A 21156-nucleotide genomic window follows, 5' to 3' on the forward strand; every position below is an offset into this window, starting at 1 on the left:
ATGCACTGCTGTGCTACTACAGGTATTTTGAACAGTGCAACTTGAAATTGTACTAAAGTTGTGCAGACCCTTCAGCAATTGGGGCATTTGAAAGTAAATTACTGTTAAATTTAAATTAAATTAAATAAAACATGTAGTCTTACATCTAGGGATGCACCGAAATGCAAATTCTGGGCCAAAACAGAAACCGAAAATTCTGGATGCACTTGGCCGAAAACCGAAACTGCTTTGTAATGATTATTTATAATTTAATAAAATAATATAAAGTAATTTTGTAAGACTTTTATAATTTAACTCAATTTTAATGATACTGAATTAAAAAAAAAAAAACACAAGCCAATAAAATAACCACTTTTACTAAAAGTATGTAGCGTCTGGACCAATCAAACACACAATTTTTCATTTGATTTAACAAATCAGTTATTCATTAGATTAACAAATCGTCACAGTCCCCTCACCCAATAAACTGGATGCCAGGATGTCTGCAACGACACCAGGCCCCCCCTGGTTACCATGGCAACCCTGACACCAGATACATTTACGACCTAATGGAAAGTAGGGAAAATCATTGCCTTTTTCATAAGGAAGAGATACAGTGCACAGTAGAAATTGACTCTTTTCTAATTAATTCATAGGAAAACCTTTCTTTGAATGAACACACATACCCTTCAGGTCATCGTGTATGTTGTCTTTGAGATTTTATACTGTTTTATGCAGGCTTATGATACTTCTATGTAACAGAATCAGGTAAGTTTTTTTTTTTGACTAATTGTCCAAATAATGCATAGTCCTACAAAGCTATTATTATCAGAGCATATGAGCAGAGCATAGAGTCACTGAAGGTAGCATTATTTTACCAGTTACACGAGCGGAATGCACATTCATAGATCGGAATTCTGAGCGGAGCTCAAACTGCGCAGTGACGAGGAGAGTGAAACCTGCGCACTGAACACTGCCGGGCGGGGTGCGACGCGGTGCGCCATATATATTATTATTATTATTATATGTAGCCTATATTTTCGGTGCATCCCTACTTGCATCCCCTCCTTGTTTACAAATCTGAAGTAAGTCCATACATCCGATTTAAACGCGGACGGGGCTTTCCTGATAACTTTCTGCGATGCCGCCCTCTTTATTTTACTAACTTACTGCATGCTGAAGGTGACCCAGCTGTCCTCACCAGAAATAAACTCAACACCACCATCTAGTGGATTGTAAAGAAATTGATTTTATTATTCTACCAAATAGTAAAATAAAAGATCGATACAGTATTGCCGCGGAAAATATCGCGATACTATGCTGTATCGATTTTTCCCCCCACCCCTAATCCTCACTGCACAGCTTTAAGCAGATAATGACGTCAACTACCCTTGGGTAATTCGTCACACAGTCCAACTTTTCATGTGGGAATTTGACATGTGGGAAGTCGTGGCCTAATGGTTAGAGAGTTAGACTAGTAACCCAAAGGTTGCGGGTTCGAATCTCGTACCGGCAGGGATTGTAGGTGTGGGGAGTGAATGTACAGCACTCTCTCCTACTTTCAATACCACGACTGAGGTGTCCTGACCCAACTGCTCCCCGGGCGCCGCAGCAAAAAAAATGACTGCCCACTGCTCCAGGTGTGTGTTCACGGTGTGTGTGTGTGTGTGTTCACTGCTGTGTGTGTGCACTTTGGATGGGATAAATGCAGAGCACTAATTCCGAGTATGGGTCACCATACTTGGCCACATGTCACGTCACTTCACTTCGTCACTTCGACTGAAAAACTGTCAGTTGTCTTACCTTGATACTACGTGAGGGAAGAGATTCCCTTTCCGAAGCCTTCTGAGCCAAGGTTTCCAGGTTGACCTCTTGCGACACCCTCCTCTTACGTCGTGTGCTCTGGATTACACCTGTTGGAGCGGCCCGGATGTCTTGCACCGCACTAGTCTCAGAAGCACCATTCTGAGAGCCTTGGGTGTGGAGATCAGTCGGCATGACAAATGGGTTATCCGAGGCAGGGCCTCCACCCTCTTTTGAAAGCCGACGTGATCTCCGGGGCCCAGGCTGTTGGGTCTCGATGGATTGCTGGGGAATAGTTGAGGGAGGCTGAGGAATGGAGTCTTGAGTCTGTGTTGACGGTGGATCAGTTGTCTCTTGGGACTGTCCTGGTAATGAGGGCTGATGCTGATCAAGTGAAGAAGCATGTGGCTGCTGGCAATCAGAGTAATTTTCCAATACATTCTGGTTCTGAAAAAGAGGCTGCTCAGATTTTTGGTGCTGCTGCACCAAGTCTTGTTGCGGTTGAATTTGTTGCATATGTTGTTGTGGCGGTTGCTGTTGCTGAGTATGTTTTAACTGCCGTGCTTGTTGCTGCAACTGTGATTGTGATATCTGTTGTGGCTGTTTTTGACGCTGAAGTACCTGCTGCTGCTGCACCTGTTGTCGTATCTGCTGTTCCAGCTGTTGTCGCTGTTGGAACATTATTTGCCGCTGCAGCTTTTGCTGTTGCTCATGTTGCTGTAGTTGCTGCTGTAGTTGGGAATTCGTCTGTGTACTGTAATTCAAATTCGGCAAGGTCCGATTTCCCTGAACTACCTGATAGTATCCTGCTACCAAGTTCTGCTTGGGCTGTCCGAAAGCTAACTGAAAGGGTTGCAGCACAGAATTCCCAGGGTTGGACTGTCCGTGCTGCTGTGGATTTAACATTCCAGGCTTTTGTGTTTGCTGAAAGGCCTGCTGCTGTTCCCAGTCCATGCCTCTGCCAGATTTGGTCGTATCCCTAAAGGTCTCTCCACTTATGTTAGCCACTTGTTTTTCAGTTGCCCTAATAGTTGATGGCTCAGGTTGCTGCTGCTGTACTGACATGCCCTCATGCATCTGCTTTGCAAAAGCAGCCTGAGCCCCCAGGTAAGGGCCAAAGTTCTGGGACCAAGCAGTCATACCCTGTGACCAATTGTTTGGTCGCTGTTGGAGCTGCAAAGGTGGGTCTTGGTGTGACCACTTCATGGGCATCATCTGTTGGTAGTGCCCACGGCTTTGATCACTCTTCTCAGGGCTGAAAATGACAGAATTGAGGTACGTATGTGGTGCTTCTGCATTCAAGCTTTCCACACCTCCCCTGTCATTATGGCCTGGCCCTGAGGGAGGGACCCCAATGCCATAGTAGGGCTCTGTATGCTGAGAGGCCTCTTTCATCGCCACACCCTGATCGCTAAAGAAAGTGATGCGCTTGCCCGTTCTTTTTGCGTTTGGTTTCTGTTGAGGTTGCAAACTCATGCCTTTCATGAATATAGATTCTGGGGAGTGGTGGAGTGGGAGGTTAAGAAGACAAGAGTTCAAATTCCCAAACCACACAAAGTTTTAATGAAGAGTCTTAGAGTATCGCCCTTGACAAAGAACCCTTGATTGGTTTAATGACAGTTAATGGTCATCCAAACCTACTCAGCATGGTAGGAATGCAGGTAAGCTTTAAAAGAAAAAACTGCAGCATCTCCTGTTCAGAAATAGTAGTTTCAGTACGATGTAGCTCAAACATGTCCATTTGCTTTTTTCTTCACTGCCAACTCTTCCGCTCCCGGGATGTCAAGCTGGGTTGAGAAGTCTTTAGTTTAACATGTTGCTCATTCATTGAAGACAACCTAAGAAGAAAGTGATGACAAATATTATGGTTAGACTTCAGAGTCAGTGCTTTGGGCTTAGTGGGGGTTCATTGAAATAGCGGTTTCAGCAATTTCATGAATAGAACCCTAGAGAAAAGAATTTGAAAGGGAAAGGTGGATTGTTAAGGGTTGGGGGAACTGTGACATTAGCAGTTTAGTGCATATAATAAAACAATGTTGAACAAACTGCAGGTAATTTGTTCAGTATGCACACAAACCAAGATGACACATATGTGAGAATGCTACGTGTGAGTAGGGGGAAAATGTAATAATTGTTTCTAGATTGTTAGCAGAGAGGGCAACAGGGAAAGTGAGTAAGATGAGCAGAGACGTACAGTTGCACACACAATCCCACAGAGAGTGTGAAAATGTACTAGCCTAGTTTCACAATGACATTGTTTGAAGGTAATTCCCCTCATAGTTCACATCAGCATCCAAATATTAACATCAAAATCAATAAAAGTCTATCACTAATCAGCTATACCCTCCTCTCATAAATCATGGAGGGCTTGCATTTTGTTATGAGCATGTGCATATATAGCAATGAAATGAATAATGAATCATCTTAGATATCTCAGAGCATATCTCAAAACGGTTAAAGTCACCATGAAATCAAAATGGAAAATTCTTATTTTTTTAATGGAATACTGTAGTGTTTATTATAAATAATTTATTCGTGCACTTCATTATTTTTTTAAAGTCATGTGCCCTTATAATCTTTAATCAAAAACGTTAACTCCCCCCCCCAAAATGACTCATCTTCTCTTCCGGTCACGAGCTATGGCGCAAGGGCAGAGCTAGTGACGTGAGGGGTAAACGCTGGGATAAACGACAGGGGGAAAAGCTGAAGCTGATGCTTCAGAACACACACTATTTATTCACTCATACACTTATTTATCTAACACTCATACTCAGTCTACACCTCAAATTTGCACATAATATACAGTATCTGTACATACAAAAACTGTCTATTGTAATATACCTGCACGTACAATTGTCAATTTATATATTTTTATTCCTTATTTACTTGTTCTATTTTTTATTATCTGTGTTTTTTGTTCTGTCACTGTCATTCTGTTACACTGTGGAAGCTTCTGTCACGAAAACAAATTCCTCGTATGTGTAAACATACCTGGCAATAAAGCTCATTCTGATTCTGATTCTGATATTAGGATATTACGACAACATTACTCTTAGGACATCGCAAACAAATTTTTTTCCATGAATATAACAAATATGACACGCGCGCACAGGCATGTTTTGTGCCGTTGATCGTCGTCGTCATCCTTAATAAATAAAACATTTATTCATGCTTGGGTGTCAGCGGTGAATCCAGTGGAGAGAAATCCCCCACCACTAACTGCAAACTGGCATTCAGATCTGCCTCACCTCCATTTTGTTAGCAACGCCCCAGCTTCCAACGATCCAATCAATTCCCGAAAGACGAAATCAAGTCCCGCCCTCTCATTTCAGATGCCGTTTCACTCGGATATACGTCACAGTAGAGAAGAAAAGACAATCGCAACTTCCGTTTCATGCCGACTTTAACTCATGAGAGCACATTTATTAAAAGAAATATATATCTTCATGCAAGCAAATTATAAACTACACAAATAAGGTCAAAGCACACTACCTGATGATTTTACATATTTATTTTGTGATCTATATTTAATAATGGTTTATTGTCCTTAAATTTAACGTACATTAGTGTTTCTGCTTTTACTAACACTGAATACCTGTGCTAAAATCACAGTAGTGCACATCTCACATGGCTTTTTGCTTTATTACACCGACCAATACAAATGTTCTCTATGCTTAGTATAAAATAGCACTGAAATCTAAACTTTGTGCACCTGAATCCTTCCAATGAATGTTTCTTATTACTTATATATTACATTATGCATATACTGTATATTGCCAGCTAAATTGCATTATAAATACATAACACCCGTATTTACAACAGCTGTTTTTATTAAGACAACTAAAAGAAGGATTTAAAAGATATTCTAAAAAAAAAAAGACTGTTTTTTAGCATGATTAAATGGAAATGTACATTAACCAACTTCAAGTTCAAACTATTGAAAAAACTAAATAACTGAGCATTCTGCATGTTTAAAAATTAACATTCATTTAATTACATTACATTTGGCCAACTCACATATCGTGAAATCAACATACGGTAAAGTGTATACATACTGCGTATTCAAAGCAGCCATTTAAAGCTGCAGTATATCCAGGGCTGTCGCAACGCAATGAGAAACACCCCTAACTGCACGGGGATGTAAACAACAATTGCATCAACCAAACCAGCGTCCGCTTAAAGTGTGAGAACCATATTGCAGGTCAAGTTTACCTAACACATTTCAGTGCATTACATTTTTTATTCGAGTAATCCATCGCATGGCGTTCTGCTGAAAACTGCGCGCAGTGAACGCAAATAAATGTCATTACATTGGCAAAACAACACAAGACACAGCGAGGCACGGTTATACTAGCCACGGTTTTAACAGCTGACGAGAACGCGTTTAATAAGCTTGTAACGTCAAGTATGGTTACCTAATCGTACCTAGTTCTTAATTTAAACCACAAACGAATGCAGATTTGACTCAAGTGCTAAGACATGAGCGAGAATTCCCCTCAGAGAGAAGTGCTTGTGGCTCAAGACCTAGTCAGCTGCCTCACTAGAAAGCATTTTAGGGGGCGTAGACACAGAACGGGGTCTCTAGTTTATCTAGTTTTAAAGAGTTTATCTACTTTTAAAGGAATAGTTCACCCAGGAATTAAAATGCGGTCGTCATTTACTCACTCTCATGTTGTTCCAAACCTGTATGACTATAATTGTTCCGTGGAAAATTAGATGTTGTGCAGAATGACAGCCATTCACTTTCATTTTGTGGAAAAAGACGCGCAAAAAGTGAATAGTGACTGAGACTGACTAACATCTTGTTTTGTGTGCCATAAAAAAGCAAGCCGTACGGCTTTGGAACAACATGCGTGTGAATAAATGACCAGAACTCTCATTTTGTGCTACTATACTTCGACGCGCGGTTTTATTTACGCGACGCAGGACGGCCGCGTTGCGTTCGAACGTTCGAAAAGCGCATTCAAGCCCCTCAAAAAACTGTCTGGGTAAACAGCTCAATATATTTTGAGACACAGACAGAGTGTTTGCATACTGGGTGCCCTCCCTGGACCCCCCTTCCTAGTGAAGCCAGCTCAGCGCTATTTACCAGAAGTCCTTTGTTGAAGAAAAGGGATTATCCAGTCACTAATTCCGTGTCACACTGCAACAAAGTGAGACAACAATACACCCTATGAAGCATGTTTGAGCAGCAAAATAATAAAAGTGGTATATGACAAGCCCCCCCTTCTTTCTCTTCCTAGTTGTCAACTCTGGTGAATGTAATTTGTGCGCAAGTTAGTTCATGCTTTTCAGTATTAACGTACAAGGGAGTAAGAGCCACACGTAGCGCACGCTCGAATTCGACTAATATTCTGCTATAACTTAATAATGATATCCACTGCATGATTTCGATTTACTAAACAGTCCTAAACATTTAATATTAGGCGTTTAAAAAGCATCCTTACCGTGCTTGTTCTGTTCTACGTTTGTTTTCAGGTCGCCCTAAGAACAACTGCAAGGTCCAATGCAACAGTAGAGAAATGACTGTATGCTTATCCACGATTGAGTCATGCAATGCTGACCTCACTCCAGTAATATTCAAGTCAAGAGGTAGATCCTTGTGCAAACGAAACCAACGAGAAATGGAAATGGAGGGCTTCTTTGACAAAATGGCGTGGCGTTTTTCCAAACAATTGCACGCGATTTCGTTATTATTGCACGCGCATGCGAATCAAAACGCCCAAAACAGTGTAGTTCACTCGTACATGAAGTATGGAACAACACATTCTCTTTCAGCTGAAGTCTTGTGATCCCCTACTGTCCCGTTGGCCACACCCACTTCCGCTACCATATAAGGCCTTTCCCCTACCATGCGGGGCGCTGTAAATTACTGCAAATGCACAGGCCATGCGGGAAATTCCGTCACTGGGACACGTTCTTAAAAGCATGGCTTGTACCAAACATCCCCATCTATACCTGGATCGAGTGAATGAATTACAATATGTGTGGTCAGTGAGCAAAAAGACAAGGCACGTGGCTCAAACTAGTAGAAATCCAGCAACTCAGAGATAGCCTTTATGAGGTTAATCATAACAAAAAAAGGCTACACTGTGGTTGTTTGGATTGGGGACCAGGGAGTGTTAACAAAGTGTGTTGTAACACTAACAGTTGAACCAATAAGAAATGAGCTACAGAGGTGAAATCGCTATGACCACCACCCTCCTGATATGACAATATAGATACTGGTAAAATACACAGGATATAGGACAAGTATGTCTGCATTTTAATTTGTGATCATTATCGTCTGAATCAGCGGTTGAATTTGACATAAGCTTTTCATCTACATGATTAAGAACTAGAATTATCATATCTGAGCAGGTGGGAGGGGTTGTAACACTATCCGGTGCTATCCCACTGTCCCATTTTGCACAATGTATAGGCCTACATTTCCCACAATTGTGAGAGTGACTAACACAAACTTGCAAGCACAATGTTTTATTTTTTTTAGATGGACTGCTATGATGATAAATTTTCATTTTTTAATAATTAATGTACAGTTCTAACATTATATTTTGGCATTAAATTACAGAAAACTAGTTAACGCTGCTGTGTGAGTGTTTCTACTACAATGGCTGAGAGTGCAAAGGCAAATTTGACATCTTTCTCTCTCAGGCTCAAATTACTGAGGGTGCTTTTTAAATTAGTGAGGGTGTCAATATATATATATATAATTTTTTTTTGCCGCCCATTGCTATGGTGCAAAGAGCGCTCCCTTTATAATTACTAAAAAACTGTCACTCATCTTAGTTCATCGCGATCTCACAAAGTTACGTTATAATCAACAAAGGTCTCTACGCTGCACAATGAATCTCTTATTTACATTACATCGTGTCTACACTTTGTTATTATGAGATGATTCATGCTGCTCCGGTGATTTGAGCGGTGAGTGGATTCAAACTTAAACACCTTTGATTGGCTGCTGCGTTCAAGAAATCAACAGACATGTCTGTGATTGGCTATATTGCGCAACACTGCACAAACATGTTGAAATAGAAAATGATCCCCAGAGCGCAAACCATAACGCACTGGAGAGCTTGCTAAATCTGCAATGAAATGCCATTATTACAGCTTTAACTGAGGGTGCTATTGATTTCGTTTGAGGTTTCGTTTCGCTAAGCACCCTCAAACACCCCCGTAGAACTGGGCATGTTCTCTGATCTGACCATCATGATCAATCTCTAGATATTTTTTCCTCTTTTGTAAAGTCATAGAAATGCGATCATGGATTTTTCTTTTGCTATTGAAACAAATGTGAACGAAAAAATTATTTGTTCTAGTTTCTGTTTACCACTATAGATGTTTACCCAACTATGGCAGCTTCCACTTCTAAAAAAAACCCCGGAAATGTGTAAAGGCTTCACTGGTTTGTTTTATCAGCAGTTTTGAAATTGAATTTTAAATGAAAACATTTAAAATGAACAGAAACTGAAGTGATTATGTTGTACAGCTTGATTACCCCAAAAAAATAAATAATGCATAACACTTAAAATGTCCAGGTTTTAAGATTGCTACGCTCACTCGTGAGGTGGGTTGTAACATCACTCTTTGTACTTAACACTAATTTACAGTTTAGAGATAAATTGTGCATTTCTAAACTACTTTAACATGTAGCAGACAAATAAGAGATTATTTCACAATCTTAAGAGACCTTGGTTAAAGAAAAAAAGAGTGTTACAACAGTTAACACTCCCCACTCTCCCATACTGAATGTAACGTTACACTAGAAAGCCTCTCACTCTCAATCCATTCTCACTGATACGATTGTTATCAATATTACAAGGGAACATTGTGAACATGATTATGATAGAGTGCGCAGAGTCAAGGTAACTGCTGTAAGACAGACTCCCTTTTTAACAGTATTTGAGAAACTTCTGAACTCTGTGTAACACTAATCACGCCTAGAACTGGGAGCATTTGTGCATGCGTGCAGAGGCTCAGCAGCACGGACATGATCGAGCATGTGCTGCCGTGAGTAAGGAGACACCCATAGGCCTCATCGTGTCAGTGTTCCTGTACTCTCTCTCTCTGCTGTGCCTTAAAATAAAGTGCAAAGCCACCAGACATGCGGCCATCCATTCACAGGGTATGGCATGTGCTGAGTGTACCAGCCTCAATAAACAATCTGATACCTCGAATGCTATTCGGGTGTGTAAAATATAATTCTCAGACATTACTGTGAGTAGATGCATATTGCAGGCAGCCTTCTTGCATTCTTAATCATAAAATGCAGATGGGCGCGTAAATGCATGCCTATTTAATGGTTACAATGCACGTATGATTCCCAGCCAGAAATCAAACTGGAAGTACATAACCAATTTAGAGATGTAAAACCCCCTGTACTCGTTGTGATGGCTTAGGGGGAAGGCTGACACAAGTTTATATGACACAGTTGTTGCAACACCACCAAATGTTGCAAAACAGTAACATGATCCATAATGCAGGTACAAAACTGACATAGGCGCTACTAACACGGTCACTGATTTAAAGGGAACGCTTGCATTTAATAACGAGAGAAGAAATCGTTAGACATTTGTTGCAACAACTGTTCCTCTGATAAGCCCTTTCTGTTGCTCACATGTGTAGTTGCAGCTCTTGCTGCGTTCCTGCAAAAATGTGTTTACATGAAACAGTTCGCCACTCGCAACACTGACAAAAGCGCTCTAATTGTTTCTGTCAAAAGTAAGGAACCACCCAAACGAATTCATCCTCCAGAAGAACAAGGTCTTCTTTCGACGTCCTGCAGAAACTTATCATAAGTCTATGTTTTACGAGTGGATTCAAACTGGACCTAGTTGGAAAGGAGTTATTGCGCATTACATTACCTCTAAAACATCTGCGACGTAGCTCCAGGGATCCAGATCTTTTTCGCGTTGCTTTCAAGAAAAAAAAGGGGGAAAAAACTTTAAGCCTTTGCTTGTAGCGTCACTTCCTCGTTGGTAACAAGAGCGCCACCCGCTGCAAATTGCACAGTGATGCAATTTTTCTCTTGCACATTTAGTACAGGAGACACCTTTAGTGAATGTTGTGGCAAATTTACGATCAAATATAAATATATACAACTCCTCATCCTAATGTCATGTGTGCTAAAAAGCAATTACTATTAAAGTACATTTCTTAAACGATCCCATATGAAATCACATGGTAAAGATTTGCACTAGTGTCCAAAGTAAACACACACGCTATGTCCGAATCATAATTGTGAATCAGTCGAACCTTTTCACAGAACCTTCTGGACGATTCGTTTACCAATCAAACTGAATCAGTTCGAGAAGTTCTCGATCTCGAGTCAACAACTTCGACTTTTAAACAATACATTTTAATAAAACATGCAAAAACGCTTGTTTAAATTAAATTCGAGTTATATTTAGATTTTAAATGACTTTAGAACTAATTTGGAACTAACATGGAATTACAGTGAGTCTGCTTATTATTGTTATGACGTTTTTAAATGTCAATGTGCATGTAGTAATAAAAAGAACCGGTTCTTCGAAATGAACTGTTCAAAGGAACCGATTCGCGAGTCTGAATTCCCATCATCGCAACACATGCGACCAGATCTTTAAAGCTCATGCAGCCAATCAGACGAGCTCCTGCGAGTCATGTGATTATTTCAGGAAGAAATGCAGTCGCTGCAAGCAAAATTTTTGAGAGTTGCATTATGAATAACTACGAGTTTTCTTTTTTAAAAACATTAAGTAGTAAAAGAAGGGAAAATGTTAAATGTAAAAAGAGTTGTGTTGTGCTCTCGACCAGGTAAGCCATGTTGACATTTGCTAGTTTACAAATCATTAACAACAATATGTAGTCCAATAATCATGTTTCCCCCCTATATATGATTAGGCAAAAATGGTCATCCGGTTCCAGAGAATTTCCGTGTAGAGGAGATAATGAAATCACCCGAGCTGAAAGAAGGACAAGTGTTAGTCCGCACACTCTTCCTATCAGTTGACCCTTACATGGTGAGATGACCTTACTTGTGTTTGTTATTGAGGTTTCATAAAGGAAATTCACGAAATTCATTCATTTCATGTGGGAAATATAGTATAGTTTACTATATTCATATAGTGAATATTTCCTTCATGAAAACTCAACCTGTAATCAATATACTACCAGGCATTAACTTATTCACTCATACATGAAACAATATTAACACCAAACTCAATGCAGCGCTGTCGCATGAACGATGATACTGGAGCTGACTACCTGTTGCCATGGAGATTAGGGGAGTGTGTGGATGGAGGTGGAGTTGGTGTAGTGGAGGCCAGCAAGACTCAGGCATTATCTGTGGGCACTTCTGTCACCTCATTCAACTGGCCTTGGCAAACCTACGATGTGATGGATGGCAGCCTTTTGCAAAAGGTATAGTGTTCATTTTGGCAAGCTTGATTTATAGTCTTCAGGTTTATGGATGTGTGGTGTACTCGTTCTTGCAGGTTGACCCAGAGATGGTCGATGGTCACCTGTCGTATGTTCTAGGAGCTGTGGGCATGCCTGGCCTTACTGCTGTTTTAGGTGTGAGAGAGAAGGGTCATGTGACTCTAGGAAGCCACCAGACGATGGTCATCAGTGGAGCAGCTGGAGCTTGTGGGTCGATTGCTGGACAGGTAATATGCAAGTGGAAATATGAAATCGGTCTGTTCTCTATGGAAAGATTTAGTTTTGACAACATTTTAGATGCATTTGAAAAGGGTTATTATAAATCAACTTTTAATATTTAGGCTTGCTAAGGCAGATTTTTCATTTGATGCTCATTTTTTGTTTGGACTGTTAATTTATTGAAAAAAAAGGTAACACTTTAGTATAGGGACAAATTCTCACTATTAATTAGTTGCTTATTAGCATGCATATTATTAACATATTGGCTGTTTATTAGTACTAATAAAGCACATATTCTGCATGACCATGTTCTACATCCCTAATCCTACCCAATACCCAAATTAACAACTACGTTACTAACTGTTAATAAGCAGCAAATTAGGAGTTTATTAAGGCAAAAGTCGTAGTTAATGATTTGTTAATAGTGAGAATTGGACCTTAAAATAAAGTGTGATCAAAAAAAAAAAAATAAATAAATTCATATATACATTAACTTGAATACACCTCTTCTATGATGAGTTTTTTTATTTTTTATTTTGGGGGACATAAAGTCAAAATTATCATGGTAATACAACTGATTCAATAATAAAGAATTGAGAACTCATTAAATAATTAAATTCTTACATATAAATTCTTAAATATGAACCTAGTTTAGTATAATCATTTATTATTTCTTAGAAAAAAGCAATGACACAGTTTTGCTAAAATATTTTGTATAGCAAATCAAAGTCATTTGGTGCTATCAACATGAAAACAAAACATATAAAAGGAAATTATATCATAGACAGGACCCCTGCATGACTGTATGTCAAGGTTAATAATCAATCAGATCATTTAAAATCAGACGTCTTATGATACCACAGATTGAAAAATGGTGTCTGGTGTGACTCCCAGAAACGTAATCATATAAAACAATAAAATATAAATAATATCATAATAAAGTTTACATTAAAAAAAAATTATTTATTGTTTCATATTTTGAAAATAATTAGGAATGACTAAAAGGATGAATGTGTCTAAAATAATCTGTACATAATTTGGTATTATACTGAGTACTTAAAGTAAAATTATTTGCTTCTTGTATAAAGCTCTTTCTTTTTGCTTTTGTGATATACAGTATGCCATGCGTGATTTTAATTTTGTTCTGTGTTGTTTAAGATCGGCAGACTGGATGGTTGTGAGAGAGTCGTGGGGATTTGCGGCTCCAACCAGAAATGCCAGGCCTTGGTAACAGAGCTGGGTTTTACAGCAGGGATAAACTACAAAAAAGGAGATATCAGCTCAGCACTGAGGGAGCACTGCCCCACAGGCATTGATATATACTTTGACAACGTAGGGGGTCCCATCAGCGATGCTGTTATATCACAGGTAAACTATGTCCCGCCCTCAGTTTTTATGTCAGTTTCTGTGGGTCATTTTGTGTTGTATTTGTCGTGCAATACTCTCCCTGTGCAGATGAATCCCGGTGGTCATGTGATTCTGTGTGGCCAAATATCACAGTACAATAAGGATGTGCCTTACCCACCTCCTCTAAGTGAGGATACCCAAGAAGCTTTGTGTCACAAAAACATCACAAGGTACATGAAAATAGCTAGTAAAACCTACTTTGTTGATTGTATACATTGTATCATATTACCAACTTGCAAGCAATACAATATGTTCACAGGGAGAGATTTGTTGTATTGAACTACATGGAGAAGCATGAAGAAGGTCTTGTGCAGCTCAGCCGCTGGGTAAAGACGGGCCAGATAAAGGTAAATCTACCCCAGTCATGTTTCCTCACATGAAAGACGCCCTAAACCTTTTGTACATTGTATTTCTCCTCTTAATTTTACAGGTGTTGGAAACCGTTGTAAATGGTATAGAAAACATAGGAGGTGAGAGTTTATTATTATTATTTTCTCATGTATTTAAGTGTACTTTGCATGCATATTGTATGAACTGTCTATGTTTATTTTAATGGATGTATGCACTATGCATATTTCAGAGGCGTTCTGCTCCATGATGACCGGAGGCAATATCGGTAAACAAGTTGTCAAAATTTCAGACTGAGTCAAACATCTGCATCTGGAGGCCTTGTGGAGGTGGTGCAGTCATTATATAAATGGTAACCGAAAGATTAGTAAAAAGGACTCTCAAAAAGACATTTGAGGTTTCTCCAGTGGGACTGTCCCTTTAAGTGTGCTGTAAGTCATTTTGAATAAAGGCATCAGCTAAGTTGACCTAACATGTTTAAAATAAAATAAAAAATGTTGTCGTTATTTAGTCACCCTCATGTCGTTCCAAACCTGTATGAGTTTCTTTCTTATGTTGAACGTAAAAGAAGATATTTTGAAGAAAGCTGGTAATCAAACAGTTGATGGTCCCCACTGACTTCCATAGTATTTCTTTCCCTACTATTCAAGTCAATGGGGACAAACAACTGTTTGGTTCTTCAAAATTCTTCAAAATATCTTCTTGTGTATTCAACATAAGAAAGAAACTTATAAAGGTTTGGAACGACATGAGGGTAAATTATGACAAAATTGTTATTTTTGTGTGAACTATTCCTATAATTTAAATTAAAATAAATGTAATAATGTTTGCCTTGCTCTAAGTGTCAATTTTAAAGGAACACTCCACTATTTTTGAAAATAGGCTCATTTTCCAACTCCCCTAGAGTTAAACAGTTGAGTTTTACCGTTTTCGAATCCATTCAGCTGATCTCCGGGTCTGGCGGTAGCACTTTTAGCTTAGCTTAGCATAGATCATTGAATCTGATTAGACCGTTAGCATCTCGCTCAAAAAAGACCAAAGAGTTTAGCTAAAAGTGCTACCGCCAGACCCGGAGATCGGCTGAATGGATTCGAAAACGGTAAAACTATTTAACTCTAGGGGAGTTGGAAAATGAGCCTATTTTCAAAAATAGTGGAGTGTTCCTTTAAAATAAACTTAAGTGTCAGTTTTTGGTAACATAGATAGTTTCAAGCACTGTTTGAGGTTTGACACTGAAAATGCACATATATAGTTTGTTAACAAGTATTTGGGGAAGTTCCTTATGTTCACCAAGGCAGCATTTATTTGATCAAAAATACAGTAAAAACAGTAATATTGTGATATATTTTTATGATTTAAAATAACTGTTTCCATTTTTATAAATATTTTAAAATCTAATTTATTCCTGTGATGGCAAATCTGATTTTTCAGCAGTCGTTACTCCAGTGTCAAAGGAAAAAAGGAAACAACTAAATATCTCACAATATGAAACCCCTTTACTTTGTTGTACATAAATACAGCCAGATAAATCAATTCCAATGCAAGATGATTCAGAGTTGCAGAAACATGACAAATATAAATTGAGGTCATTTCATGTGGGAAAACAACATTGTCAGCTGTAAAACAGAATCAAGAATCTATTTTTGGGCGTATTTTGTGGTGAAGCCAATTGTTAAAGAGAGAATTCTGATTAAATTCCAAGTAAATATGTATTCATTGTTCACTGAAAAGAAACTATTTTGTGCCTTCCACAAAACAAATGTGAACAGAACTACAAAAGCCACGTGACCCAGAGAAACCCAGAATGCCCATAAAACAGTGCAGAATAACTGGAAGGAATATACATTACAATATCAATGTGGATGAATACAATAACATAATTACAAAAAGAAATACAGTACTTAAAGCCAAATCACATATAAGCAGATACAGTGGGTACGGAAAGTATTCAGACCCCCTTAAATTTTTCACTCTTTGTTATATTGTAGCCATTTGCTAAAATCATTTAAGTTAATTTTTTTTCCTCATTAATGTACACACAGCACCCCATATTGACAGAAAAACACAGAATTGTTGACATTTTTGCAGATTTATTAAAAAAAAAAAACTGAAATATCACATGCTCAGTATTTAGAGTAGAAGCACCCTTTTGATCTAATACAGCCACGAGTCTTTTTGGGAAAGATGCAACAAGTTTTTCACACATGGATTTGGGGATCCTCTGCCATTCCCTCTTGCAGATCCACTCCAGTTCTGTCAGGTTGGATGGTAAACGTTGGTGGACAGCCATTTTTAGGTCTCTCCAGAGATGCTCAATTGGGTTTAAGTCAGGGCTCTGGCTGGGCCATTCAAGAACAGTAACAGAGTTGTTGTGAAGCCACTCCTTCGTTATTTTAGCTGTGTGCTTAGGGTCATTGTCTTGTTGGAAGGTAAACCTTAGTTCCAGTCTGAGGTCCTGAGCACTCTGGAGAAGGTTTTCATCCAGGATATCCCTGTACTTGGCCGCATTCATCTTTCCCTCGATTGCAACCAGTCGTCCTGTCCCTGCAGCTGAAAAACACCCCCACAGCATGATGCTGCCACCACCATGCTTCACTGTTGGGACAGGTGATGAGCAGTGCCTGGTTTTCTCCACACATACCGCTTAGAATTAAGGCCAAAAAGTTCTATCTTAGTCTCATCAGACCAGAGAATCTTATTTCTCACCATCTTGGAGTCCTTCAGATGTTTTTTAGCAAACTCCATGCGGGCTTTCATGTGTCTTGAACTGAGGAGAGGCTTCCGTCGGGCCACTCTGCCATAAAGCCCCGACTGGTGGAGGGCTGCAGTGATGGTTGACTTTCTACAACTTTCTCCCATCTCCCGACTGCATCTCTGGAGCTCAGCCACAGTGATCTTTGGGTTCTTCTTTACCTCTCTCACCAAGGCTCTTCTCCCCCGATAGCTCAGTTTGGCCGGACAGCCAGCTCTAGGAAGGGTTCTGGTCATCCCAAACGTCTTCCATTTAAGGATTATGGAGGCCACCGTGCTCTTAGGAACCTTAAGTGCAGCAGAAAGTTTTTTGTAACCTTGGCCAGATCTGTGCCTTGCCACAATTCTGTCTCTGAGCTCTTCAGGCAATTCCTTTGACCTCATGATTCTCATTTGCTCTGACATGCACTGTGAGCTGTAAGGTCTTATATAGACAGGTGTGTGGCTTTCCTAATCAAGTCCAATCAGTATAATCAAACACAGCTGGACTCAAATGAAGGTGTAGAACCATCTCAAGGATGATCAGAAGAAATGGACAGCACCTGAGTTAAATATATGAGTGTCACAGCAAAGGGTCTGAATACTTAAGACCATGTGATATTTCAGTTTTTCTTTTTTAATAAATCTGCAAAAATGTCAACAATTCTGTGTTTTTCTGTCAATATGGGGTGCTATGTGTACATTAATGAGGAAAAAAAATTAACAAATGATTTTAGCAAATGGCTGCAATATAACAAAAAGTGAAAAATTTAAGGGGGTCTGAATACTTTCCGTACCCACTGTAACCTCTAAATATGGTGGTTTTTTTCTGGCGGTATTTTGTGATTTATGGAGCGATTAAAAGAGAGATCCCCTCAGTAAAAGCCTTTAACTCTAATATGTAAAAAAAAAATTGGACCAGGCTTTATGCAATGTTCAGTTTATTATTCTGGAAATATATGCAAATGAGTGCATATTTAATTAGATAATGCAACGTTTGCATATGTGAACATAATGTTACAGAAAACTTAAAGGCTTCATTTGGCCAAAAAATTTAAATTGTCATCATTTCCTTACATCAAGTTGTTCCAAACCTGTATGAGTGTTTGAGCACAGAAAAATATATTTTGAAGAGTGTAGGTAACCAAACAGTTGATGGTAGCCATTGTATTTTTGCATACTGTGGCTACTGTAAACCATAAACTGTTTGGTTACCAACATTCTTCAAAATATGGAATTGCCTGAAGAGCTCAGAGACAGAATTGTGGCAAGGCACAGATCTGGCCAAGGTTACAGAAAAATTTCTGCTGCACTTAAGGTTCCTAAGAGCACGGTGGCCTCCATAATCCTTAAATGGAAGACGTTTGGGATGACCAGAACCCTTCCTAGAGCTGGCCGTCCGGCCAAACTGAGCTATCGGGGGAGAAGAGCCTTGGTGAGAGAGGTAAAGAAGAACCCAAAGATCACTGTGGCTGAGCTCCAGAGATGCAGTCGGGAGATGGGAGAAAGTTGTAGAAAGTCAACCATCACTGCAGCCCTCCACCAGTCGGGGCTTTATGGCAGAGTGGCCCGACGGAAGCCTCTCCTCAGTTCAAGACACATGAAAGCCCGCATGGAGTTTGCTAAAAAAACACCTGAAGGACTCCAAGATGGTGAGAAATAAGATTCTCTGGTCTGATGAGACCAAGATAGAACTTTTTGGCCTTAATTCTAAGCGGTATGTGTGGAGAAAACCAGGCACTGCTCATCACCTGTCCCAACAGTGAAGCATGGTGGTGGCAGCATCATGCTGTGGGGGTGTTTTTCAGCTGCAGGGACAGGACGACTGGTTGCGATCGAGGGAAAGATGAATGTGGCCAAGTACAGGGATATCCTGGACGAAAACCTTCTCCAGAGTGCTCAGGACCTCAGACTGGAACTAAGGTTTACCTTCCAACAAGACAATGACCCTAAGCACACAGCTGAAATAACGAAGGAGTGGCTTCACAACAACTCTGTGACTGTTCTTGAATGGCCCAGCCAGAGCCCTGACTTAAACCCAGTTGAGCATCTCTGGAGAGACCTAAAAATGGCTGTCCACCAACGTTTACCGTCCAACCTGACAGAACTGGAGAGGATTTGCAAGGAGGAATGGCAGAGGATCCCCAAATCCATGTGTGAAAAACTTGTTGCATCTTTCCTAAAAAGACTCATGGCTGTATTAGATCAAAAGGGTGCTTCTACTAAATACTGAGCATTTTTCAGTTTTTCTTTTTTAATAAATCTGCAAAGATGTCAACAATTCTGTGTTTTTCTGTCAATATGGGGTGCTGTGTGTACATTAATGAGGAAAAAAAATTAACTTAAATGATTTTAGCAAATGGCTGCAATATAACAAAGAGTGAAAAATTTAAGGGGGTCTGAATACTTTCCGTACCCACTGTATTTCATCATCAAACATTCAAAGTCCTATTGGTTCACCACAAATCTAGATTAACACACTGAGTAAATGTGGAATATTCTAAAAAGGTTCGTTCTCACTATCATGTGCCTTAAAACTGCAACAAAACTCTTTCAAAATAACATTCAGGGCATTGAAAGACAAACTAGAGCAGCCTATTGTTCAAGTCTTTACTTTCCTGAGAGACAACAGAGACCTTGAGTGACCTGAAACAACAGGAATGTCAGTGAATCCACCAGAAACTCTTGTCACAGCTCTTTCTGTCACCTGTCAAGTGGACAGACCTCAATGACAACTCGGAGCTTCTTTTCAAACGAACTGATGGCCATTGTGTTTGTGTGGTCTGCAACTGTGAAAAACCAACTATAAAAGAGCTGCTTCACAACATTTCTCTAATAAACATGTAACAGAATTGTGCACATTTGACTATTTCCATGTGTTCCGTGTCTTCTTCTATATGCTACATTGGGATGTTCCCTTCAGCAGTCCAAAACATCTGGTTTTAATCTTCAGCATGTGTTGAAGTGGCCATTATTAAGTGTATTAACTGTGACTGTGCAACAAAAATGTTCTACATTCATGCTCATCTATATAAATATAGTGGTTTCATTCTTTGGAATATGTATTTGAATATGTATAATCAGTTAATTGTTGTTCAAACTGAAGTTCTTACAACTTCAGACAGTGGATAAAACTTAGTCGGGCAGGGAAAAAGCCAACTTTGTGTTCCACACCAAAACCTATTACACGGCTCTTCGAAATACTTAAAGGGTTAGTTCATCATGCTTATGTCATTCCAAACCCTTTCGTTCATCTTTGAAACACAAATAAAGATGTTTTAATTATTACTGAAAGATTTCTGTCCCTCCATTGAAAGTAAATTCCAAAAAACCTTTCCTGCTTTGAAAAGTTTGGTTTGTTCTCATGCATCAAGCAAGTATGGTTGAGCTTCTCTTAAAACATCTTCATTTGTGTTTTGATAAATGCTGAACTAAAGTCCTACAGGTATGGAATTAATTGAGTAACTGATGTCATTTTTGGGTGAACTATCCCTTTAATTCTGACATATTCTTGTCAATGTTGGCATTCTGTGTCAACTATTTTTGTACAATGACTTTTAAACTATACAATTGAACATTGTCCAAGGCAATTTCTTGTCCCTTTTATCATGATGCAGTTTGCAATAAAATAAAAAGAGCTCAAATTCAATATTTATTTTGTTAAGTAGCGGTGTAATAAGTTGGATAATGTACAGTCATCTAGTCATTATAGAGTCCTGATTGTCTAATCCAGGGGTGACAAATTCAATTCCCAGAGTGCCTGTGTCCTGCAGAGTTTAGGTCCAACTCTAATTTAACACGCCTGAACCAAAGTAATCAGGGTCTTCAAACTCACTAGAAACTTCCAGGCAAGTGTGTTGGAGCGAAATAGGGCTGTCACGATTCCTTGATTCAATTCGAGTACTCGATTTTTAAAAATCCTCTATTGCATTTTGCCCTTGTCGAGTAACCGGCAAAGTGGCGCATTCCACGGACGAGAATCCGACGAGATGCATTATTAGACCGTTTACCAAAGCTGCATGATATATAAAACCCATTTAAAAATCATAATAAAGCATAATGCTATTGTGCATTCTCAAACGCTACGACTCAATTAAATATATCCGCTTTATTTACATGCGTGTAGGCTACATAAGTGCATGTCAGAGCGGTTCAGTTCGCAGTAAATGCTGCTCCACACGAACTGTTATCATTTGCATGTGTGTGAGTTTGGGTTTATTATAACGTTCATCTGGGAATGCAATGTGCACC

At 39.3% G+C, this 21156-nt stretch overlaps 2 protein-coding genes across 2 annotated transcripts in view; one reads left to right on the plus strand and one right to left on the minus strand.

Moving 5' to 3' along the window:
• Nucleotides 1–7531, minus strand: part of LOC107752736 (ELM2 and SANT domain-containing protein 1-like) — a 35967-nt gene extending 28436 nt beyond the window's left edge. The window contains exons 1-2 of the mRNA XM_016568762.1: nucleotides 7230–7531; nucleotides 1783–3620 (exon numbers count right to left, since the gene is read on the minus strand). Of these exons, the coding sequence (XP_016424248.1) occupies nucleotides 1783–3267 (1485 nt within the window). The 5' untranslated portion in view covers nucleotides 3268–3620; nucleotides 7230–7531. The remainder of the gene's footprint in view (nucleotides 1–1782; nucleotides 3621–7229) is intronic.
• A 3900-nt stretch (nucleotides 7532–11431) lies between these two features.
• LOC107752815 (prostaglandin reductase 2) lies at nucleotides 11432–14688 on the plus strand. Its single transcript, XM_016568879.1, has 9 exons — nucleotides 11432–11577; nucleotides 11665–11783; nucleotides 11992–12183; nucleotides 12258–12428; nucleotides 13579–13788; nucleotides 13876–13997; nucleotides 14087–14174; nucleotides 14258–14297; nucleotides 14408–14688. The coding sequence occupies exons 1-9, from the start codon at nucleotides 11538–11540 to the stop codon at nucleotides 14470–14472; spliced, it is 1047 nt and encodes a 348-aa protein (XP_016424365.1). The 5' UTR covers nucleotides 11432–11537; the 3' UTR covers nucleotides 14473–14688.
• The last annotated feature ends 6468 nt before the right edge of the window (nucleotides 14689–21156 follow it).

Source organism: Sinocyclocheilus rhinocerous, unplaced genomic scaffold (genome assembly GCF_001515625.1).
Source record: "Sinocyclocheilus rhinocerous isolate Xijiao unplaced genomic scaffold, SAMN03320098_v1.1 scaffold61, whole genome shotgun sequence".
Taxonomy (NCBI): Eukaryota; Metazoa; Chordata; class Actinopteri; order Cypriniformes; family Cyprinidae; genus Sinocyclocheilus; species Sinocyclocheilus rhinocerous.